Raw genomic sequence first — 26,304 nt, 5'->3', positions numbered from 1 at the left:
AGGAGTCTGCAACCTCGCCTGACCTCTCTTCTCTGTGACTTTCCAAAATGCTTCTGTTTGTATCTCTCCCTTTTGTGCTCTAAATGGCAGACACTCAATAAATGTGTGTTGAATAATGAATTAATAAGATATTCACTGGTAAATGTTTCTATGTAATATAACTCAGGGAAATTGTGCAGTGTGTTTGAAGTGAACACTTAGCTGCTTCAAAATTATCTTCTCTGTTCCCTAATGCTTGTTAAGCTGATAAATAAAAACCATGGATTGTACAAGGCAAGATAATGCTGATAGTCCACATTTTAAAGACATCTTGGCATATGTAACTGATATCTTACTTTATCTCACTGATTCAAGTCACTTCAGATAGAAAGAAATCCAAAGGGACATAGAAAACACTGTGCAAATATTGGATGTTATTTTATGTGTAGAATGGCTGTGCAAATATTTACTATTTTAGTGATCATTTTCATCATAGACCACTTACCAGGGGTCTCCAGGAAGTCTCATGAAGCACGGGTCGTTGTATTTATATGCTAAGCTGCCCATACCTACACACATTTTTCTGAGGTGCTCACAGGTAATTTTCTAGGGTATTTGCCTTCGTGTATTTGTGTGTGTTTCTTAAATATCATCATTTAACTCATTTTCTTCATCATTCTTCCATCTCATCCACGTAAGTCCCTGGGGTCAGGGACAAGAGGAGACATTGAAAGTGTCCAACCGCTGACAGAAGTGAGAAGGTTCTTTCAGGTGGACAGCGCTTCGCCAGCCGCGCAGTTCCTCACCTCGTGTCTCATCAAGGACAAAAAAAATAGGCTCCGGAGAAGCCTCTACCAATGAGGGTGGTGTGAGTCTGCCTCTCCGACCACCTAAAAAAATACGCGTGTGGAGCCTGCTAGGTCCATTCATGGTGCTGGGCAGGAGAACACTGGACAAGGTAGAGAGGGTGCCCAGCCCCGCGCTTGCACAAGGTACAGGACCCCGGCTTCCAGAAGGCCCAGGGACCACCAGACTGGGGACGCAGGCAGGAAGCAGGGCTGGCCAGTCCAGGCCCCGCCCACTCGCTGCACATCCGCGCCCCTTCGGCGGCGGCAGCGGCTGCGCGGGCCTCGGATGCGCGGGCACGCGGGACGCCCAGCTGTCAATCACGCGCAGGCTGAGTTCGGCGAGGCGGGAGCGGCGGCGGCGGCGGCGGCGGCGGCGGCGGCGGCGGCGGCGGCGATGGGACCCCAGCGAGAGATCTGCGGCTAACTGGCTGCATTTGCTCCACGGGTCAGGGGATCGCAAGGGGGCAGGTAAAGCCTTGCGGAGCCCAGGGGTGAGGTTTTCTAGGCTCGATTTGTCTTTCTCCCTCTCCTCCCTTTTTCTTTCCTTTCTCTCTCCTCATGCACAAATATTCATATTCTCTGTCTTTCACACACACGCACACACACACACACACAGGCAAGCACGCACACACACACCTAATTCGACTACGTTTATTATATGGGCACAAATCTCTATGAAATCCATGCATGTTAAAATCCACCAATATGTACAAATTAGGAGTAACCAACTCCATTCTTTGGCGGTTTGTGGTTTATGTTATGTAAGAATTTGGGAGGTATACAGGGTGAACTCAGGAGTTTCTTTCCGGTGAGACAAAAAAAGTTGTAATATTAGATGAGAGTAAAAAGATATGTATTGGGGGTTTGCAAAGCTGAACTGATTTCTTTTCCAGGCTGAATATATCCGCTCCTTGCCCTTTCCTCTCCTTCGCCTTATCTAAAGATCTTTGACTTTTTATGTGATCTCAGCACCTACTTCTTTGTATTGTTAGAATGGGGCGTTGGGTGCGGGTCCGACCAAAGCTGATGACCTCAAAGAAAACAGCTGAACAGCTTTTATTTACTTAATTGGTTCCTGGCTCTGTAGCAGGAATATTTTCAGCACCTTGAACAGCTCCTTGGACTCCAGACCAGGCCAGCCTCTGGTGAAGGGCTTGTGTGGAGTCAATTTTTTTCAAAGAAAGAGAGGACGACGACAGATTTAAAAAAAAAGGGGGGGGGGGAATCACTTAATGAGAGAGAGAGGCACAGATGAAAGACAGACAGACTTGTTTTCTGTTACTTATCCAGACCCAGAAATACAATAAAATTTCAGAACAAACTAATGTCTTGAAGAAGGTTGGTTTGGCCATGGTACATACAAAGGGAACCAGGAAAATATTGAAAACAGTTTTTCAGGCCTCAGCCATGCTTACCCACCTCAAGCCTTTGAGACTGTCCTGAAGATGGATGGGGAACTGTTCATCAGAAAGAATTCTTAACGCCTCTTGAGAAATATCGCCCCAGTTCTTATTTTCTTTCACATGACTAGAGTAATGTAGGAAACCAATAGCTCTAGAGCTGGCAATGGCTTTTTAATTAAATCTTGCATGGGCACCTGCTTTTCTTAGGCAGATGAAAAGTAAAATGATCATGATAGGAAGAAAATGGATATAGGAGGAAAAAAATCGACCTCTTGAGTAAATCATCCAAAGAGCCTTAATAAGTCTAAAATGCATGTAAATAGATTAGAAAACACAATGGCTATAAGATTATTTTACATTATAATGGAACAGGCACCAAAGAGATCAAGTCTGGAGTCTCTATCAGAAGCTAGTAATCTTTTTCTTTAGAATTTGTAAAACACAAGTGGGTCAGTTTAGTTGGTATTATTGACTGCATGGAATAGAATTATATCAAAATAAGAATATATTTGCATAATGTGTTATAGTTTACAAAGTCCTTTTCATTTACATTATCTCCTTTATAAACTCTCATGAGAGCCCATTAAAAAGTTATAAAATATGTTGTACTTTTCTAAAAAAACTATCTCTGCTCTTGAACAGGAAGTCCTTTGTCAATGTTTTTGTCGATGTTAAATGATTCCTTACAAGTTATAAGAATGACTTATGAAATTTAGACTTTTATCTGGATCACATTCTGCAGAGATTTTTATTCTTAACTAGGTTTGAAGAATGAGCCATTAAAAGGAAAGGTCAAAGAGTAAACAACAAGAAGAGGAAGAGGAAATTTTCAAAGGTAAGACTCAAACTTTGTCACATGTAAATTGGTAAGTACCTTGTGATCTGCACACCGATAAAGAAGTTTAGCGTGAATATGGATTCTTTTGCTCGGCTCATTTTGGTTTGGGACTTTGTTTTATCTAATTTAAAAATACATCTCAAAGAGGTAAAGTCATAAGATAACTGCATTTCATTATCCCCTGTCCCTCTTTAAAAATTATAGGAGTGACTGCTTATCCACTAACTTAGAAGGAATAAAAATTAACACTGGAGAGCCGCAATCTCTACCACTGTCCCAAGACAATGAAGTATCTCTGAATGAACCATCATTCATTAGTAGAAACACATTTTCAAGTTTTAAGTTCATGCTTATATAATTCCAGAATGCTTGATTTAAAAGTGAAAAGCTGTTAGCAGGCTTTCATGCCATCCTGCGTCCATTCTGAGTCTAACTGATTATTTTAAGTGAATTGACCTTTTGGTGTGGTATTGGATAAATTATCTAAATCAGCTTTGTACATACACCTTGCATCTGTGGCCCAGAAGTGGCTCTAATGAGAACTTCACTCTCATTATCTCAGAATGACTTTATGGGAGAGAAAAACAGTATGAAAAAATTGAATGATCTTTCCAAGAGAATAAAAAGAACAAGGCCTGTGCCTGGCTTCACAGCTGACTCACACACAGAGCCATGGGAAAACAGTCATACTTTTTGGGCCTCAATTTTCTCCCTCACTTCTCTCGAGGAGACCATGAAGACAAGTAATATAAAATCTCTGGTATTCTTAAGGCTTCATGAGGCATAAAACCTTATTTCTATTTTCATGGCTGTGAACATTTTTCAAGTAAAATAAAAAGTAACTGTTCCTATTAGACTCAAATTCAAATCTCCAAAAACTGATATCTAGTGTAGTGGCACACATAAGGATCATGGCAACACATGCATGGGTTTGTTAGCTGAATAGTCATTCAAGGGATTCTCAGTATTTATACCTCTTCCTGCTGTAAATACCTCATTTCAGCGCCCATTTTGTTGCACATACTACTTCAGAAGTGTTTCTTCTTCTAGCCCAAGGGTCAACTGAGAGCAAAATGTGTACCCCACTCATCTTTGTAACCAGTGTCTCACATAATCTAGCATATAACTAGTGCTTTAAAAGCACCGAAGGAAAGGAGGAATGAAAAATCAAGGACCACTCAGACCGTCATCCACACCAACTCATTTAGAACTCTGTGCCAAGAAATTTCAAAATGGTAAACAGGATAGAAAATGTCCCTGGCCTCAAGAAGTTTTCAGTTTATCATGTATACAGTCTATTAGACCATCAGATAAACCACATCACAGAGGACTGGGTAATAACAAGTGCTATGAACAAATCTAGATAAGGGGATAGAGAGTGATAGTGGGCTGATATTTATCGTGCTCACTGTTGAAAGCCTCTCAGAAGAGTTGGGGAGTGGGGGCAGTTAAGGAATGATTTTTCTGTCTCTATGAGTCCCTGGTGTATAATAGGTAGGATATGTTGCTAAGAATTGAATATCCATTTAATGTACAACATTTAAGATAGATACCATATACAAGAAAAAGAAGAAGACTATGGATGTATCCTCACTTATCCACACCCAGAAAGTCCTTCTGGAAGAATGAAGGCAGTTCCCACTCCATAAATGACCAAGTAGCCAGACACTAACGTTGCTTGTTCTCCATCATGAAGGCCATGCTGGCAGTGAGGATGTAGCAGGCTTCTCTAGAATGTGTATGAAATGAATACTCGTAAGGACTCACTTAAATACACTATCAGAGAATATTTTCACTCACCTCCCCTATGCATACACTTCTTGGGATGTTAAAGCTTTCTCTAAAGAAAGGAGCCCCTTTAGGATCCATCACTTAACAACAGTCATAGATTTAACATTACTGTTTTTGCTGATGCTACTATACCTATCGAAACACAAACCAGAATCCTCATGAAACCTTACTCATTAAATAAATGCTAAGACAAGCTAAAGTGCCTTTGCACATACCATCACTTTCTTCTCAGTTCTACTTTATCATGTAATCATCACCCAGCTTTTAAAGTGATGTTGTGAAATGACCTTGTGTATCCTCTTTATAATATTGGAGGTGTCAATCAACCAAGTATAACTGTGACATTTTCTATACTAGGACAAAAAGTTACTGACTTTCCTATGAGGAATATAACTCTCTGTTGAGATTTTGTAGGTGCAAAATTTCTACTATAACATGTTATATTTTAAAAATCATGTTCTACCAAGTGATCCATCTCCTATAAGAGTGAATCCCAACAAATGATATGTTTGGAAAGATGTATGAAACCCAGGGACTACCTCTACTGAAATAACATTAACCTCTACTGAACTAACAACTGTTCAGTCTCCTGAATACCAAGTAACTAATCTAACTAGTAGCTTATATGCTCTTTTAAACTGAAGCTTCATGCATATGATAATAAACCACTCTAACAACCAATCATTCAGAACTTGGGAGGAGGAGGGAAATTCCCAAACCTAGTTGTTTATCCAACAAAAATCAACTCATTCTGTAAATTCATGGCCAAAGACTCCTGAAAAAACTACATCTAGAAGGAATTAGAGGTCATCAGGTCCAGCCATCTTATTTTAAGGATGATGAAACCATAGCCCAGAGAAGTTACCAAGCTTGCCTAAGATGTCAATACCAGTAAGCTGCAAATCAAGAACTAGCATTAGTGCCCTCTCTCTGCTCTGTGTGGCTGTCACAGCCAAAGCCATGTCCTTGTACTTTGTATGCCCAGAGAAGAGAATAAGACTCCTTGGGATTTCTCTTCTGAAATGTATCCAACATCACTGAAAATCCATTCTGACTTAGAGTAGAGCCGTCTATCACTCAGGCTCAAAAGCATTTGTTTTATGACATCTTCTCTCTCTTTTATGATGTTACCCATATCGTGTTCAGCCAAGTTGGACTGCTGGGTCTCATCCTCTAAAGCAGAAACATTTAACCTAGAGCTCTGGAAACAAGCTGTGCAGGGAATGACTCCAGTATGCCACAAGGTCCTGCTCTGCACCAAAGCTAAATCCTGAGAAAGGACAACTTCAGCATCAAAGGAAGATAACTCTTACTACTGTTATGAGGGAATTTTTTTATACCTATCATATCTATTTTTGGCCTTTTTTAATGTTAAAGTCTCTACTGCTTTATAGAAAACCTGAACATATGTATTTGCATGAGCTGGTTCTGATTATGCAAATCTGTTAATCAATCCATACTCCCATTTATTGTTTTGTCATCTTTCATCTACTCCCTGACTCATATAACCTTTAGTAGATAACTTTTCTTTGCCTCAATTTCCTCAATGACAAAGCAGACTTAGTAATACTAATCACTTCTTCCCTTGACTGAAAGTTTATTAGAATGTCTTAGAAGAAAGTGCCTTTAAAATTATTCTACTTCTATACCACAATATCACTAATAGGCTCTTATTAATCATCTTCATTGTGTAAGCATGAAATAAAAGGTACTAAAGAGGTCATCCTAGCATTTAAAATATGAAAACTAGGTTAACAAAAGAATTTGGTCTATTAGATGTTATTGCTCTAATCAGGCAGAATACACTCTGAAATCTTGATATTGTTACAAAATAATATCCTTCTGAAATGTTAAAAAGCAAGCACACATACACACACACACAAAAAAATTTCTTTCCCTGCTCTCTCCTCCTGGTTGATTTCTTTAGAAAGTAATTGGACCTGAGACAGGAAGAAGCCACTGGAAGGCAGGCACTAAACGTAACACTGACCAACACTTAAAGAGATGAGGTCATCAGTCACCATCAGTGACACCTGTCTGCATTGTTTTTCTAAGATCAAGGCCATATTTTCCTGAATCTGACTACAACTTTTAGCCAAAACCCACTTGTGGCTGAGGGCACACAGTTGCAAGCTATTCTCAAGGGTTCACTTTGTGGCTATGGGTCAGTGAATCCCTTGGTTCAACTTTGCTTTTAGCCCCATGATAATATCCAACCAAACTAAGTGGCCACACAGGAACACCTCCTAGAATTTTAGATTAAGTTTTTCTTGTATATAAACAATACTGCTTTGGTTTCATGACAAGTAATTGAAAACACTTAATGTGTCTTTTTATTGTATTATATAACGTAGGCCCTGAGAAACCCTGGTCCAGTAGGAAGATACCTTTGAATGTTGTTCCTTGCTTTGTCACGTTGAGACAGGCAAAATTATCTAGATTTTAAACTGTGCCCATACAGGGAAAACTGTCTAAAGGATAATTGAAAAATCTAAAAAAGTATTTCACATTTCCAGCTACCTATTGGTCTGCTTATATGAAGATCAGAAAACTAAAGAAAAAACAGAATGAGAATTCTCTTACCAAAATTTCTGTCCTTCAGTAATTCCTTGTTTGTCTGTTTTTGCCATGTATTAATAACAAATGCCTCTGTTTAAGGTCAAATTAGATCAAATTAAATTGAAATTTCCATCTGAAGAAGGCAGCATCCTAAACAACCTACCTAGAGCTTAGTTTCATTAAACAGTTACATGAGTTTTTATTTATAGTAGACACTAAATGGAAATAGTAAAAAGTAGGTCTACTCTCTACATTATGCTCTAGCATCACATGTAATCAGATGTATCAACAAATAATGCCTGAAATATCTGGAGTTAGAGTCAGTGAGGTGTTAATTATTGACCAAGCCATTTGTGATTAATAAAGTATGAAGCACAAATTGCTCAGCAACTTTTTAATGAAGCTTCTGTACAACTTCTCCATTGTTAGGAGAAGATACATGAGATCCAAAGGCAGAATTTCAAACTGCTATGTAACACCATGTAGCTTCCACAAGGGAACATGGTTAAGCATTGAAAGGGACAGTCCAAGACAAATTTCATCTGTAGCAAGTGAGCGTACCTGCCTAATTCTTTAACATGAAAGTGAAAACACTACTGGATTCTAAGAGATTGAAGATTTCTTGTCAAGACAACGGAAAATCTCAGCTTCCTTGCTGCATTTCTCATGCGCTTCCTGCTTAAATTTTTGCATCATCTAAGTGTGCTACACTGTTAATGTCTCATTTTACTTGTGGAGAACTGAGTGTTTGGGGTGATTTTGCATTCAGTAAAGAAGACCAGCTTGGGTAAGAAAGACAAGTCTTTAAAGGTATCTTTTCTGCCCAGAAAAAGAGCATTGTTCAATTAGGCTGACATTATTCAGCCCAGTTCTTACCTTTAATATGCCTTTTGATCCTGAGGCCAGAGCTCACTGGGCTGATGCCTGTGGATGTTGTCATTCCAGCCAAGAAGGATGAGTTCTTGCAGCAACGTCTGTGGGTCCAGGCAGGCACAGGCTGCTACAGAGGCCGGGCGCCAGCACTACGGAGTCCGGTCCTACCTGCACCAGTTTTATGAAGACTGTACCACTTCCATCTGGGAGTATGAGGATGATTTCCAGATCCAGAGATCACCCAACAGGTGGAGCTCAGTATTCTGGAAGGTAAGTAAAAGCATGGATTTAACTCAGGAAATGGAGAAGTCATTTCATATGGTAAGTAATTCAGCTGCAGAGAACAGAGAGATCTGGGATTCTGTATGTGCATTCCTCTTGGTGATACTAAGTGCCGTTTTCTTCCTTAGGAAAGGAGACTGTAAATCTTGGGAAGAAAGCCTCTAAACACAGCACAGTTGTTGATTTTCAGGTGAAATGTAAATAGGTATAATCGCCATCATTATTATTTTTGCTACTGTTATTAATGTGCCACATAAATTCACCAACTATGAAAGCCATTCAAAGGCAAAACATGCTTTAAGCCTCCCCTACAGGTTTGGATGGTATCATTTTAAAAGTTACAATAATTATTATTAAAAGAAATAGTTGAGTACTGGAGAGAGTTAATGCTGAGGCATAATACAGTGGTCAGTCTACCTGCCCTACTTCCACTACATATATGGTCATAAAGTTCTATGAGCTTCAGCTTCCTTGAAAGGTAGGAGACTTGCTAGACAAGAAATTCAATCATTCAGTAGGTAATTAGTGAGTACCTACTCCATTCAAAAAGTTGCGAAGTGCTGGAAATTAAAGCGGTAAATGGGAGAAGAAAAAGTCCCTGCCCTTACAAAATTTACAATCTGTCATGGTAAACATACTGTAAACAAATAAACCACACAATAATAGTAGCAAGTAGCAAGTTTTAGTCTTGCAAGTAGCAAGAATAATAGTGGCAAGTGCTATGAAGAGAACTAAATCAGAATAAGAGGCTAAGGAGGGATAGAGAACTGATATTTAGTTATGCTGATCACAGAAAGCCTTTCAAAGAAGATGACCTTTGAACAAATACCAGGATAAGCTGAGGGAGGAAACCATAAAATAATTTGGCTGAAGGTCATTCTCAGCTGGGAAAATAGCAAGTCCAAAAGCTCTGAAATGGGAACAAGTTTGGTGTGTTTGAAAAACATCAAGAGATCCGGTCTGGGTGGAGAGGAATGAGAGGGAGGAAAGAACAGGTGACAATTTCAGAAAAATGACAGGACACAGATGATTTGCATGGAGCCTCGGAGGTGATTGTGAAGACTTTGGCTTTCCCCTTGAGAGACACAAAAAGCCACCAGAATGTTCAAGTAGATGACTGATGCAACCTGACCAATATTTTAGCAGGATCATTGTGGCTATAGCACAGAAAATAAATTACAGAACACAAAGATAGAAGTAGCTAAATTATTTAAGAGTCTATTGAAGGACCCAGGGGCAAGAGATAATAGTGGCTTAGATTAGGATGGTGTTAATGGAGATGGCAAAGTGTAGTCAGATTTAACATGAAGTTTGAAGGCCAGCTGTTAAGACACACTGGTGAATTAGACATAAGAGAAAGAAGAGTCAAGCCTGACTCCAAGACTTGTAGCCTGAGATCTTTAGTGGATGATGTTATAACTCACTGGGATGGCGAACACCAGGAGAGCAATGGGGTGGGTGATGAACCAAGAGTTTGACTTTGGCATTGCTACATTGGCGAGTCAGATACGACTTAGCGACTAAACAACAGCACCACATTGGAGGTGCCTATTAGTCACGCAAGTGGAGATCTGCAGAAGTATCTAAATATACCAGTCTTCAGCTCCTGAATTGGGAGTCACTGACCTATAGAAGGTATATAAGGTACCAGACTAGAAAAGGTCATCCAAGAAGAGAGTACAGACATAAAAGAGAAGAAGGCATCAGATGTTACAACATTTATAAATCAGGAAAAGGACAAGGATGTAGGAAGGGCTACTGAGAAGGTTCAGCTTTAGATGATGCCGCAGATTCCCTCCAGTCTACAATTCTGTGTTTTAGAGATTTCCAATCATCCCCAACTTTCTCCCGAAATATCACAGAAATTTAGACACTGATACTGACATAAACTTCCAATGTACTGGCAATAGAATTCAACAAGAGGCAGTTAACAAAGTAATGATTATAAGCATGGACTCTGTCCTCAGCTGTTGTTGTTCAGTTGCCCAGTCATTTCTGACTTTTTGTGACCCCATGGACTGCAGCACACCAGGCCTCCCTGTCCCTCACCATCTCCTGAAGTTTGCCCAAGTTCATGTTCATTGTATAGGTGATGCCATCCAGCCATCTCTTCCTCTGATGCCTTCTTCTCCTTCTGCCCTCAATCTTTCCCAGCATCAGAGACTTTTCAGTGAATCGGCTGTTCACATCAATGACCAAAATACTGGAGTTTCAGCTTCAGCATCAGTCCTTCCAATGAGTATTCAGGGTTGATTTCCCTTAAGATTGACTGGTTTGAGCTTAATGTTGTGCAAGGAACTCTCAGGAATCTTCTCCAGCACCACAGTTCAAAGACATCAATTACTCGGCTGACGTGGGTTCAAATCTCAACTTTTTCATTTAATAGCTATAACTATCATACCAGGTAACTCAGTGGTAAAGAATCCACCTACCAATGCAGGAGATGTGGGTTTGGTCCCTGGGTCAGGAATGTCCCCTGCAGGAGGAAATGGCAACCCACTCCAGTATTCTTGCCTGGAAAATCCTACAGACAGAGGAGCCTGGTGGGCTACAGTCCATAGGGTCACAAAGAGTTGGACATGGCTAAGCATGAACATGAGAAACTTAACCTTAATGAGCCTCTAACAGTGATACGTATAATACCTGCCACACACTTGTGAGAGTTAAGTAAGATATGAAAAGAGCTTAGTACAATGTCTGGCAGGTACTCAATAAGCATTTGATGTATTTGCTCCTATTATCAGATGTCATATGGAACACTGAGGTCTGAAATAGAAATAAAACTGGAAATTTAGTTAATAAGTAAAATATTGGGTAATATAGTTGTTACTATGGTTTACCCAAGACCTCTGTTGATTCAAAATCTTACTACTGGCAGGTTCCTTGTATTAGAACTGGTCAAGCCAGCCTTTTTATTCTGTACAAGTGTTACCTCTGAGGAATTGGTACTGGCCTGGACCAATGAAATACACAGCCAAGCTTGGCACATCTTGTATTTACCCAGATAAGTGGGTGGTTGCTTCTCTATGTGTCAAAAAAACAAATATTTGCCTGACAGGTCTGTTGTGCCAAGAGCCTAAAATGCCTCTGACATACAGAATATTGCAAGTGCTGGTGGTTCCAAAGCACTAGTGGTTATACAATTTGTGAAGCTATAAATCCATCAAATAATATATGGGTATGGATTTACAATAAAGAGCTCTCAGTAAATTACCAACCCCAGAATTCAGATTTCAGTATTTTCTCTCTTCTGTTTCACACAAACAAGATCCAAAAATATTTGTTCCCTGTGGTACTGGACCTAGTTCAGAGAATAAAGCCGAGCAAACATCCATGGCCTCATAGAGGTTATATGCCAGCAAAATCCAAATCCTAAACTCACATCCTAATCATAAAATACCAGGTGGGGCTTTGAGAAGCCTACAGTCAAGCAGAAATACCCAAGAATGGATTGTCTTAGAGACCTCATCTCTACCAAGGGAATACCCCAGCCACTCCTGGGTTGCCTCCTAGGGAATATAAGGGAACTCTTGCCAGTGAATGTGTGAAGTACTTGGTATCAACACAGAGAAAGGCACTGATGATGCATGTTTCCATCATGATTCTTTTTTATGTTTTGTTTTTTTTTCTTTTTCATTTCAAACTGCATCTTGTAAGTAGTTCAAGATGTGGGCTCCCCCGACCCCTCTTCCACTATAGTGTTGCTAAGGGGTCTTTCACTGGGGCCACATTCACAGAGCCTCGGCAGGACTCTGCTGCTGAGCCAGCTCCTTAGTGTGGGCAGCAATGGGAGGGGGCTTAATGAGAATGGAGACTGGAATCAGTCGGGCTTGAGTTAGAAACTTTATGGGACTTCTCTGGTGGCTCAGATGGTAAAGAATCTGCTTACAAGGAAGGAAGACCTGGATTCAGTCCCTGGATTGGGAAGATTCCCTGGAGAAGGAAATGGCAACCCATTCCAGTATTCTTGCCTAGAGAATTCCATGGACAGGGGAGCCTGGAAGGCTACAGTCCATACAGTCCATGGGGTCCCAAAGAAGCTTTGCTCTATCCATGGATTGACATAACCTTGTTCCACAATGCTGTTCTTTTTTAAAAAAACAAAAAACAAATATTTATATGTCTGCCATGCATAAAGCTCTGGGTTCAGTTGTGAACACGACATTTCTTTGCTTGTGAATAAGGTATAGCCTTGACCTGACAGAGTTCACAGTCAAATAAGGAAGATGGTTGTGTACGGAGATTGTTACAATCCACTGTGACAGCATCGCAGTACTTACTGGGAGCCCAGGGTTTGGGGCAGGGAGAACCTGATGCAGCCTGGGGAGGAAGTGACTCCACAGAGGAGTTCACAGGAACAGGGCATCCTTCCCAAAAGAAAGAAAAGCATTGCAGAAGCTGCATCGTGAGAGAAGATGGCAGGCTTGGGAGATGCCAGCAGTTCAGTGTGGCTGGGCCAAGGGTGGAGCACAGAGGCCAAGGGATGAACCAAAAGAAGAACATGGGAGTGTATACAAGAGCTGGATCACAGAGACTTTGAAAGGCTGTGAAGTAGAAATGTCTCCAGAACCTTCCAGCTTGATTGAGTACAGTGAGAGGGTAAGGGAATAAATCAAGACTTTCTTGGGAAGGTTGACTCACAACCAGGAACAAACAGCCTCACCCCATCACCACCACACCACACACACACAGTGTTATACACACGCTCTGGGCCTCACATTCTAGATGCCTGCATGACTGCCTCTGGCACTGCTAACTTTCCCAGTGCCTGCAACTGCTGGGGTCTGCAAAAACCTGCGTGACACAGTCCCACCTACCCCCTGCCACCCACTGCCTCTGGCCAAGAACCTAACAGGCTGGCGCGGAATTTTTCTTTTTCATCCTTGCACTTGACCTTGACTAAGACTGCTGCCACTATCATTGTGCAGCAGACAGCCAAAATACAGCAGGTATGAACTAATGGAAGCAGTCTTCTCACCCCAATCGTTCTTTCCTCACCCCAGGATTATCCTCCTCCTCAGCCGATATGAGAAATGTCCCAAAGGATGTGGCTCAAACGGTAAAGGATCTGCCTACAGTGTGGGAGACCCAGGTTCGATCCCTGGGTTGGGAAGATCCTCTGGAGAAGGAAATGGCAACCCACTCCAGTACTCTTGCCTGGAAAATCCCATGGACGGAGGCTATAGTCCATGAGGTCGCAAAGAGTCAGACACGACTGAGCCCTTCACTTTCAAAGGATGTTCAACAGCAGTGGGCAGGTACAAGGCAAGACTGTTTCCTCCTCAGACTTAGTAAGAGTGTAAATGATCCCGGTACCTCTCCCATTTCCCTAGACCCCCCTCCTTCCTGTTCCAGTCTCTCCAGATTCCCCCCTTATTCTGAATAAGCTAAATCAGAATTTAAACCTACATCTTGGATTTCTTTGCAAAGTCTTGCTAAAAATGAATAAGGAAACCCCTTAAGAGAAACCACGTGGTATTATTTTCTAAAAAGCATTTTTCTCAGATGGCATGTGAAAAATGGATGAGGAAAGATGAGCCTAGCCAGGGGGACGGTCAGAATGCTGTTGCAATGACATGGGCGAGAGTTAATAGTGCTCTGTTACCATTAGCACAGCTGCGGTGATGGAGAGAGAAGATTCAAGAGAATCTGATGAAGTAGAATTAACAAGATTTAATTGTCCATTGACTACCAGCATGAGGAGGGACTCTGAATGGGTGGATGGCAGGAATGCAGAGAAATTAAGCAGAAAAGAAGAAAATATCATTTTGAATATTTGGAATTTGAAGAGCCTTTGGGTCATCTTTGTGTAGATCCTCCCATTGACTATCATAAATATGGGGCTACAGCCCAGGAGAGAAATCTAGACTGGAGTTGGAGATTTGGAAGCCATTGGTATATAGGTGGGAGTTGAAACTGCGGCCACAAAATTAAACCCTAGAGAGAACATATTGAGTAAGCAATGTGAGTCAGGGCTGGAACCCTGGGGAACACCAATAATTTAGGAGTTTCTGGCAAAGCAGGTTAAGAGTGAGTCGTTCAAGATGTAGACGTGGATGCAGGAGACAAATGTGTCAGGGAAAACCATTGGTGATGGTCTTAAGAAAGCCTGAGCGCTGAAAATCACTGACTACAGGATATACACATGGAGAAGAAAGATTGGATTTGACATTTGGGAGGTCCTCAGTGACCTCAGAGAAACGGGTTTCAGTGCAATGGGAGAGGACCAAGCTTTTCTGCCAAGGGTAGGAATGAGTTCAAGAAGTAGTTAGAGGGGAACGCAGGGTTCTGGAATAGCTTTTGAAGATGGAAGTGATTGAATGTGCTGACTGGCCGGAGGGACAGAGCTAGAGGAACTAGTGGGGGATCCCGCTGCCCAGAAGGGCTGTGGAAATTGTATCAGGTGAGGCCTACACAGAAGGATCTGGATCCTAGCCTCGCGTTGGTCATTGCTTTGTAAATCTCAGTGTCCCTACAAGAGGGTCAGGCCAGATGAGTTAGAATCTGCCATCAGTCTGGCAGGGGACACCACTCTGAGCTCAGGTGCTGCTAAGGAGTGGTCAGCCGCAGCCCTCGGGGCGAGGAGGATGAAAGAAAGCCCATCTTCACTCTTGCTGCACCTCTTCTGGATTTTACCTCAAATCCAGATGGCTCCTTTCACATTTAGCTCCATCCAGCAATTTCCCCCCACATGCTGCTCTTCCCTGCCACGCTGGTTCTGGCTTCCAACAGTCATGACTGCCTCCTCTCTGCCAGAACAGCTGCCTTACTCCTGCTGCCAGCTCTGCTTCTTGGAGTAAACTGCATTTTCAGATCTCATCAGCTCACAGACAGAACAACGAAGGGGACGTTGGTCAAAATAACAGCAGTTTCTGGCTTGCAGCCCCCAGCAGCAGAATTTCTGGAATCCAAGCTCTCTTCCCTGTCCAGTCCTCCTTTCCAGCAGCAGAGACTGGGTTTTCACCGCTCCTCCCCAGAGTCAACAGAGTCATCAGAAGTCACAGCACAAAAACCGCCCTTGTGTGTAGTCGCTCAGTCATGTCCGACTCTTTGTGACCTCATAGACTGTAGCCTGCCAGGCTCCTCTGTCCATGGGATTTCCCAGGCAAGAATACTGGATGGGTTGCCGTTTCCTTCTCCAGGGAAACCTGCCCTTGCTGTTGTCTCTATAGTCAGTGTGTCATCACCTGGAGAGGCCCTTCTCTCTCACTAGGGGTGTTGACTTAACCATCCCACCGCACCCAGCTACTCTGGGCAGCCCCTCTCCCAGCAGCCCTGCAAGACTTTTGCATGACCCCAAACAGAGCTGGTTTACTCTCTTAGAACGTTTAAAAGAAAAACCTGTGTTGCCTTTCTTAAACTTTATTTAATAGAACCTCTTTTCTCTTAGACCTAAAACTACTTCAAGTCAGAGCCATGTCTAGAGACAAATTTTTTGATACTGTATGGCATCACTCCAAATTTCTTTCTTATTCCATTCAGTACGCTTAGATGGCACCAGGATTACACTGATGTATCTCAGTATCCCTCCTCACCACTATGATGCTCTCAGTGTTCTCAGTGTTTCTCCTTCATGTCTACCACCCCAAGCTCTTCCTGATGTGTTTGAACAGGTTTGGAGTCACTCTCTGGGCACCTCTTTTGGAGATCCTCATTAGACTTGCACTGGTGGCACCCTCAGAATCCTGGGGATTACGTACTATTCATTACATCATGCTCCCCTCCACAGATGGCAAGCCTCTCTCTCCAATCCTCTGATATAACCGGGAAGTGGGGCAAGGCTCAGGGAGGCCAGCCACTTTCCAGTTCTTGAAGTGAGCAGTTCTGCCATCTGCAAGGCATAGTTTGCCTTTTAGCTTCTGACTGATATTCCAAGAGTAGATTTTAATCTATAAAACACTGCTCGGTTGAGGAGCAAACTGCTCTGAGAATCAATCACCTGGCTCCAAGTTCAGCAGCCTGGTGGTTTAAGTTAGTCCGTCAGGAATATTTATTGGGCGCAAGACTAGACCGACTGCTGCAGAGAGACAGGACAGAAATAGAAGACGGAGCGCCCTGGCCTCCCTTGCTCTTAAGAACCTTAGAAACGAAGATGGATACGTTTTTGCTGCCCTCAGTTTTGGAGAATTAGTGCCACTTCTTGAGGAGGGAGGTAATTTAGTGACATACAAAGCATGTCACCATGGATATTTAAGTTAATTTAGTTTGGGCATTCAGAATTTTCCAACATGAGTCATTTTTTAAACATTATAAATAACGGCTAGTCTTTGAAGGTGAATTGATTTGCCACCATTCTTGGAAAAATGTAGAAAGCCATCCAAAATGTGATATTTTACAACCCAATTTTTTCCTGCAATACTTATATCTTATGTAGAATACTTTTTTTCAGACGACTGACTCTTGTTTTTCAGTTTCTTTACAATATTACATAATGGAAATTTGTTTATATATGGTGACAAAGTCTATTGTAATTTTTTTAAAAAATAGTAAAGGTAATGTACAAAATATCAGTTGGCGAAGTCTCATGGAAGAATGAAAGTGGGAAGTGGGGCCTAGAAGTCACACCGAGCTGGTAGAGTCCAGTCACACTACCTGCTTAATAAAAGGACTTTGAACTATGTTTCTTCAACCCTATAAACCTCAGTTTCTTATAGGTGAAATAGGGATAAAAATATCTACATCTCATGAGACGCTAGTGAGGATTAAGAGACAGTCACAGTGGCTGGGTCATGATCAGTGCTCACTAACATTAGCTCTCCTCCCCTCTTTATTAGAGTGATGGATTTACGAATGTTTTCCTTCTGTTATCCCAACTTTCTACTAAAGAAGTATCTAATGAGGTGTATTTCCTTGAATTATAATAAGTAAGTTAGATAAATATACTTTAGATGTTCAAGATTAAATGGTGTTATGCATTTGGTTATTTTTCCAACCTGGTTATTCTAACTAAAAGCAATTAGGAACAGGAGGAAATGAAAAATGTGTTTAAAAAATAAGCTATATTAGCTGTTCTTTATCCCAAGTACTGACAGATTGTTGCAATGCTCTTGCCAATGTAGCATAATTTAACAAGAGGCACATTTCCAAATAATAGTAGTAATAGCTACTTATTGCAATGCGTGGCTTAGCCAGGCCCAGGGCTGAAAGCCTTCATGCATGCTCTCATTTAGTCCTCACAACTTTATGAGGTAGGTACTATTATCATTTATCATTTTATAAATGGGGAAGTTAATGAGAGTGTTTAAGTAGCTTTCCTTTTACGATTCAAGTACTAGTTGGCAGTGCTGGAATCCAAGCCTGAGTCTGTTCATTCCAAACCTCTGAGCATAAACCGCCAAATGGTATATCACTCTCCATCTTCAGTGGGTTACACTTAATTGGAACTTGAGCTAATGCAGTTTCATCTCCATCTGCTGCTCTTAACGTTTCTCAACCTCTGCACAAGTAAAGTCCAAACAGCTATATATCAGAGGAGAAAGAGCACTGGCCTGGGGTCAGACCTGTGGCTTCTAGCCCATCCTGTGCTACTCACTATCTGTCCTCCCTGTCCCTCCTTGGGGCAGTGACCTACCCTCCAAGAGGCTACATTCCCTTGCCTTTAACTGGTAATCATGGTTCTTTCTCCACCAGCTTGGAGAAAGGGTGAGCTGTTCCACACTGTCAATGGCCTCCAGCCAAAATCACCAGGAACACACTTCTGTGTTGAACAAGTTGAGTGTATTGCTCATCACAGTGAGAGAAAATGACACCAAAGGGCATTTCAATAAGAGAATGTGAGAAAGGATTATAGGGTGTGGGCTTTGGTTGGGTGATTTGAGGGGGGTGGGGTAGGCATGGGGGACTGAAGAGTCTACAGGAGCCAGAGTTTACTTTTGATTATCAGGGACAATTCTATGATTAGGTATAAGATAATAAATCTTATCTATCCCAAGGGAAGACTGCTGCTAAGTTGTTTTAGTCGTGTCCGACTGTGCAACCCCATAGACAGCAGCCCACCAGGCTCCTCTGTCCCTGGGATTCTCCAGGCAAGAATATTGGAGTGGGTTGCCATTTCCTTCTCCATGGCAGACTAGAGTAAGACTAAATAAAACTGTAATTGGTAAAGAATCAATAATCATTTATATTATGCAGGGTGGGAAGAGCATAGCATTTTCTGGTTTGTAAATGACCTTGTTTTTGTCTGTGCTTAGACAAAATCGTGAAGCGGTTTTGGTTTGTCTCACTTCGTCATGAGTACAGAATGAGCTTGTCTGATGTTGAGGTTCTGCGAGGTTGATGGTGCCAACAGAACAACATGGCACCCATGGGGGTCCCGGGCCAGCTAATTTTCTGGTTTGTAAATGACCTTGTTTTTGTCTGTGCTTAGACAAAATCGTGAAGCGGTTTTGGTTTGTCTCACTTCGTCATGAGTACAGAATGAGCTTGTCTGATGTTGAGGTTCTGCGAGGTTGATGGTGCCAACAGAACAACATGGCACCCATGGGGGTCCCGGGCCAGCTTCCGGTAGGGAGAGTGATGCCAGCTCTTAGGTATGGGGCTGTTCTTCTCTTGCTCAAGACCAAATGAGACAACATAAGCCAAAGGGGCTTTGTCAACTGCAGAGCATCAGACAAACAGAAAACTCGAAGGAAAAATCAAGTCAGTGAGGCAGCACCTGGCTGGTATCAAAATCAGAAAAGTCCTTTCATCTTCTTTTTTAAAAAGAAAATCATGTTGGCTTTCAACTGGGAAAAATCTCTCCTTTCAAACAAGACCTGCCCTGCCCTAGGGAGCTGAAGTACCACATCACTCTATCTTATTTGTGTCTTTCTCTAGGTCGGACTCATCTCGGGCACAGTCTTCGTGATTCTCGGTTTGACTGTCCTGGCAGTGGGCTTTCTTGTGCCCCCCAAAATCGAAGCCTTTGGCGAGGCCAACTTCGTGGTGGTGGACACGCACGCTGTCCAGTTTAACGGAGCCCTTGACATGTGCCAGCTGGCGGGTGCCGTGCTCTTCTGCATCGGGGGCACGTCCATGGCAGGGTGCCTGCTGATGTCAGTGTTAGCAAAAAGCTACTCCAAAGAAGAGAAATTCCTTCAGCAAAGGTTTAAAGAGCGAATCGCAGACATCAAGGCCCACACTCAGCCCATTACAAGAGCTCCAGGCCCTGGAGAAACAAAGATACCAGTCACTCTGTCCAGGGTTCACAATGTCCAGCCCTTAGCGGCAACCTGAAATCTTTTCCACCCAACCTCCCCTCTCTAATTTACACCCAGTGTTGCAAGGGAGCAGGCCAGTTTGGAGATGACAAGGCTTTGGCGTTGATCTGCCCCAGAGCTGTGCTGGACAGTGGGCAGAGTGGTGACTGAGCTCAGGCTCATTCCATTCAGTGGCCCTGGGGACCCTTGATGCAGTGGGTCAGCGTGGGCACATGCACCCAGCTGCCTAAAGAGGTGCGGCTGGGTGCCCACCAGGAGCTCTCTGGATCTCCTCTCTCACACAGTGTGACTTTGTGACATTTCCCATGTTCTTGGAAAGCACTCAACAGTTCAGACCAGCCTACCAATGGCTAACGTGGTCCGTTTTACTTTCCTGCGTTGTTTTTCCTAATTTTCTAACCTTTCCTGTGTGGTGCTGCCTTCTATTCCTGGTCTCACTACATGTAAGATATTGTCGTGTGTGTTCATAGAAAAATCAAATTCCCTGATTTTGACCCAAACATTGGTCTTTTAGCTCTAATGTAATATGAGTCCTTAAGATCAGAAATGGACAGGGAGGCCTGGCGTGCTGCAATTCATGGGGTCGCAAAGAGTCGGACACGACTGAGCGACTGAACAGAACTGAACTGAAGATCAGAAACAAACTTTTCAGGATTCTCCACAAACCTTTCTTTGTTTGTTTTGTTTTCTCCAGTTTTTTCCACTTAAAGAGCTCAAATTGCCAACTTTTGAATCTTGGGAAAGAAATTACTATTAGGAGAATCTATTTATGCAGTGACCAAAAGCACTGAAATAAAAGTCAAGAAATTTGAGTTCCTATTACTAACTAGCTGCGTGATCTTGGGGAAAGCACCTAAGCTCCCAGGCCTCAGTTTCCCCATCTGTAGAATGGGGGTCCTGGTCTGTGATGTCTTGTTTTGCCATGTGTCGCTGTGTGTCCATGACCGAGGATGTTTACAGTGTTCCTGTGGCTCTTGCCACAGTGGGATTCTTTCAGATCTGGACTCCCAGAAACTTGCCAAGTCAGGATCCTCCATGCCACCTACTCCTAAATATCCAACCCCAGCAGTTTATACAATGCTGTCATATTTTTATAGAGACAAAAGTAAGCCATCCTCCACTAAGAAACCCCTGAGTAGATATAAACCTTAAGAGGGTTTTGTTTCTCGAAAAAGACACTTTCTTCTCCTGTAAAGTGTTCGCCTCATCCCTTTGCACTTCTATTTAATCTGTGGATTTAAATTAGACTGAGGAAAACAGAACACGTGAGCTTGATGCCCTCTCAGAACCTGTGCCACCTTCAAATTCTGTCTTTTTGTTTTTTCCTTCCTTCACTGGATAAATAAAACATGTGAACGAGCAGAACCCGAATTGCCTTGTCATTCCTTCGGTGTGGCTGTTTCTCTCCAACATGTAATTTTCCATTCTGAGGCTGAGTGAGCTCTGCAGGTCCCCTGGCGAAGTGGAAGAATAAATGAAGCAATTAGTGCTCTTGTGCACATGGTTTCTTTTGCATCGTCCAGCATCAAACAGGCAGCAGATCAGCATCCTTCACAAGGATCGCTGGCCACATTTGGGAGAAACTGTTCTAGTTTCCTCGGGTTCTTACCTTCCCTTGGCAATGCCATTTTACTTGTGTTCTCAGAAGCCTCATTCAAGCTTCATTCAAGCTCCCAGGCACCTGTGCAAGGTGACACTGTGAGGCTTTCCATGTTGACTTCTGTGATGTGTAGCAAGGAATCTTCAAGGATGAGACTTGACTTTTAAGAGCCTCCAGGACGAAAAATACATTCTTCTGGTTCCAGCCAGTCTGGTCTCTAGTGCTTGTGGGCAATACACCACTAAATTCTCCCAACTGGTGGAGGTTTCAGTATCTGCAGGACAGCTCATAGGTGCTGTTATGTGTGTCCAAGAGTCAGATGCGACCTGAGCGACTTTCACTCACTGAGGAGAAACCAGGATCCTGCCCCCAAAGCTGCACTATTGCTTTTTTTTTTTTGACGGTTCCTCCCTTATCTCTGACCCATTAGAAGAATGTCCACAAGTTGATCACACTCTCTTTGAACCCTTACCATAAAACTTCTCACTGCACCCCCACCCCACCACGCCAAGGTGGGATACACAGTTTTAAGGGCTTTAACCTGCTGTGGTCTCTTTTGCTTGGCAAAGCAATAAAGCTGTATCTTTTCTACTTCACCCAAAACTCTGTCTAAGAGATTTTATTTGGTGTCAGGGTAGAGGGGCCGGATTCGGCTTTACATGCCACCTGTTAAATGGAATCCCTGTTGTTGTTTAGTCAGAAAGTCATGACTCATGCGACCCCGTGGACTGTAAGCCCACCCAGCTCCTCTGTCCATGGGGTTTCCCAGGCAAGAATACCGGAGTGGGTTGCCATTTCCTTCTCCAAGTGATCTTCAATAGGTTGCAGATTCCCTGAAGTCATTAATTGTCTTACTATGTGCACAGTACTTCAAGATGGAAAACTGATGATGAGAGATTGTGTAAGCAGCAATTCCATGTGCTTCCAAGGCCTCCTGTCATCTGGTCCAGCTCCTTTCTAGCTTTATTCTGGCATCTGCCCTGGAACCCTGCTGCTCCTGCTGCTAAGTCGCTTCAGTCGTGTCTGACTGTGCGACCCCATAGACAGCAGCCCACCAGGCTCCCCCGTCCCTGGGATTCTCCAGGCAAGAACACTGGAGTAGGTTGCCATTTCCTGTCCAATGCATGAAAGTGAAAAGTAAAAGTGAAGTCGCTCAGTCATGTCCGACTCTTAGTGACCCATGGACTGCAGCCTACCAGGCTCCTCCATCCATGGGATTTTCCAGGCAAGAGTACTGGAGTGGGTGCCATTGCCTTCTCCACCCTGGAACCCTACGTTCTATCAATAGCTATACTCAACCACTCTCTGCTCTAAGTGTGCCTTCACTCACCAAGCTTATTTTACCAGAAATAACCATCTGCCCAGTCTCTGACTATTGAACACTTCCTTCAAGACCACGTCAAGATACAACAGCAACACTGGGAAGAACTAATACATACTGAGTGGGAGGCACCATTGAAGCATTTTGTGTATAGAATTCATTTTATCCTCACAAAAGCCATATGAGATTGGGGCTATTATCATATGCCCATGATACAGGGGAGAAAATAGGCAAAGAGAGGATAACTTGTCCAAGGAGAACTAGTAAGTGACAGAGGCAGCCTGGCTCCAGAGGCTACAGGCTGCATTTTCATCCAATTTTATTCTCTTCTGCTTCTAGAAATGTCACCTTCTCTTGCAGCTGTTCCTCCATCTCTCTCTGTCTTTGGCTCTCATTCTCTCTTGCATGCATGCGCTCTCTCTCTCTCTCTTTCTCTCTCTCTCTCTCTCTGTCTGGCTTTCATTCTCTCTTTCTCTTTCACTCTCCCCACGGTTCAGACTTAATGTCTCTTCCTCAAGTGCCAGCATTTTGTGCAAACACATTCTATCGCACTTATCTCTATTATAGTGATTTGTTTACATATCTGCTTCTTCCATTAGAAGCTAGCCTATTAGCTGCTTGGGTACAGGGAATGTGTCTTAATGAGTGGTGAACCCTCAGAAGTGAATATATAAAAAGCTATGTGCTATTATATGGTCACTTAAAACAATTACTGCATTTTTACTTAGAGCCCGGCATTGTGCTGGCACTACAGAAAAAGATGATGAATAAGGGCACTAAAGTTTCTGCATATCTAATGTGTCTGTCTGTGTGTGTGTGTGTCTGTACAGAGGTGAAAATGGATTTTTGGAGAGGACTAAAAACTGCATAGGCTTGGGTACATATGCGTAGAACTCTCCTTGATCTAACGTTTGGGTTGCTGGGAGCTTGGTCTAATGTTTAGCTGGTCATTTGATGTTGTTGTTTCTTAGTTGCTCAGTCGTGTCCAACTCTTTGTGACCCCATGGACTTTAGCCCATGAGGCTCTTCTGTCCATGGGATTTCCTAGGCAGGAATACTGGAGTGGGTTGCCATTTCCTTCTCCAGGGGATCTTCCCAACCCAGGGATCAAAGCTGGTTATTACTACATTACTTTAGTACAAAAGTATTATATTACTTTTGCTTGTAAAAGCAAAATTCTCCAGCCAACCAACCCTGCTCTTGGACACAGAGCAGGTTATACTTTCCAATCCTGGGAGAGACAGATGGAAAAGATAGACCTGCCTAGTCATGAGCAAGTTAAGCTGTCTCCTGCAGTCCTGAATAAACAATCAGATCTTCATCCTTAAACATGAAAGTAAAGTCCAAATCATCAGACACCTGAGGAAAAGCCAGCACCCTGAAAGAGTATATGATGGTGGTGGTTTAGTCGCTCAGTCGTGTCTGACACTTGCGACCCGATGAACTGTAGCCTGCCAGGCTCCTCTGCCCACGGGATTCTCTAGGCAAGAATCCTGGAGTGGGTTACTATTTCCTTCTGCAAATTAGAGATTATAAAGCCACTAAAAATGAAACATAGCACTGGAAAGAAGAGATGAAATAAAATGAGATATAGAAAAGGTAAATTAACCTCTCATCTTTCATTATAGGAAATCAATCATTAATGTGTCAGTTAATAAGTCAGTCAGTCAGTCAGTTCAGTCACTCAGTTGTGTCCGACTCTTTGCGACCCCATGAACTACACCATGCCAGGCCTCCCTGTCCATCACCAACTCCTGGAGTCCACCCAAACCCGTGTCCATCGAGTCGATGATGCCATCCAACCATCTCATCCTCTGTCGTCCCCTTCTCCTCCTGCCCTCAATCAAGATGCTATAAATAAGTACACTATTTAGGGTCATGGAAGAAGCCACTAGAATAATTTCAAACAGGATACATTAACAGCGGTTGCCTCTGAGAAAGACTGGGGGAGGCCAGGGGTAAGGTCAGACTCTATTGACTCACATAATGAAGACAAGATAGCCTCTATTTCTGCCACTGTGGCCTTTGTATAGACTGTAAGCAAATCACTGTTGTGTTAGATGTTACAAAAAAGGAGTATCAAGGGATATATATTGTTTAAACAAAAGGATTTTTCCTAAACTAAGGTTGTGGGAATGCCTCACTGATGTAATGATATTTAATCTGTATCTTGAAATATGAGAAGTTAACTAGAGTGATCCTGGCCTAAGGAGGAATTTGTTCTTTTTGTGTTGGGGGAAGGGGGCCATGAACTAAGGAAAAAGAAAGAACTGTGTTCTAGATGAAACAGCCCACATGCTCTGCACAGAGCATCTGGGATGCCAAGGCCACCCAGCTACATGCCCCCAACCTCCAACATGAACAACGCCCCCTAGAGTTGTGCAGCAGGCTGTACTGGATGATGAGAGTAAGCAGTGGTGCAGGGTAAGTTTTCCTACAGAAAACAAAGATCAGGCCAGTAGAGGCAAGAGCAGCTTGAGGATCGCAGAGGACAATTTAGATCAGCCACTGTGGGGAAAGCAGCCGAGGGTCAATCAGAAGTGAGTAGGGACCTGATGGAGGAGATGACCGGTGCCCCAGTGCTGGAGGACTCTGGCTTCCTCTCAGTCTTCCATCTCCAGCACATCGCCAACCTCAGAGTCTAGTCCATAGGAAAAATGCCAGTAAGAAACTCTGAGCTTGTCATGCCCATATCTTGCCCCTGGATAAATCTACTATCTGCTCCAGGGGAGGGGTGAAAGAACAAAGAATCAATCATGTTTGTTTTGTTGAACAGTCTCTTCCAGAGTGAAGCTTCCCGGGTGGCTCAGTGGTAAAGAATCTGCCTGCCAATGCTGGAGACACGGGTTTGACCCCTGTGTCAGGAAGAGCCCCTGAAGAAGGAAATGGCAACCCACTCCAGTATTCTTGCCTGGATAATTCCATGGACAGAGGAGCCTGGCAGGCCCCAGTCCACATTACAAAGAAATGGACATGACTTAGCTACTAAACAGCAACACTTTCAGAGTCCTGCATGATGCCATGGGACTAAGAAATGAAACAATGCCCAGAAAATAAACAAAGCTTATATTAAGAGCTTTCTCTGTTGCAGAGAAACAGAAAGCAGTGCTTTCTCTGTGCAATTCTTGCACATTGCAAGAATGTTGCAATGTGACAACATTCTTACACATTTTTGCATTTTATTTAATCTATTCTTGAAAGAATTTTAAGGCTGTCTACTATTACTTCCTCTACTTTACAGATAAGAAAATCTAGGCTCAGAGAGATAAAGTAATTCACCCAAGAACAGACAGACAGAAAGTGATCAAACTAGCATTTACTCCCAGGTAGGGGTTGCAGTACTCTTGCCTGGAAAATCCCACTGATGGAGGAGCCTGGAGGGCTGCAGTCCATGGGGTCGCTAAGAGTCAGACACGACTGAGCGACTTCACTTTTACTTTTCACTTTCATGCACTGGAGAAGGAAATGGCAACCCACTCCAGTGTTGTTGCCCGGGGAATCCCAGGGACAGGGGAGCCTGGTGGGCTGCCGTCTATGGGGTCACACAGAGTTGGACACGACTGAAGTGACTTAGCAGCAGCAGCAGCAGCAGGGGTTGCAGAGAGTTGGACA

At 43.0% G+C, this 26,304-nt stretch overlaps 1 protein-coding gene across 1 annotated transcript; it reads left to right on the top strand.

The window, feature by feature from the left end:
• On the top strand, positions 1,097-21,136 carry NRSN1 (neurensin 1). The gene is made up of 4 exons (XM_005696787.3): positions 1,097-1,295; positions 2,993-3,065; positions 8,364-8,561; positions 19,389-21,136. Exons 3-4 carry the CDS (start codon positions 8,373-8,375, stop codon positions 19,785-19,787), a joined length of 588 nt encoding a protein of 195 aa, XP_005696844.2. The 5' UTR covers positions 1,097-1,295; positions 2,993-3,065; positions 8,364-8,372; the 3' UTR covers positions 19,788-21,136.

The sequence above is a fragment of the Capra hircus genome, chromosome 18, assembly GCF_001704415.2.
Source record: "Capra hircus breed San Clemente chromosome 18, ASM170441v1, whole genome shotgun sequence".
NCBI classification, from domain to species: Eukaryota; Metazoa; Chordata; class Mammalia; order Artiodactyla; family Bovidae; genus Capra; species Capra hircus.
The sequence above is the reverse complement of the archived record's forward strand: the minus strand, read 5'-3'. Positions and strand labels throughout refer to the sequence as shown.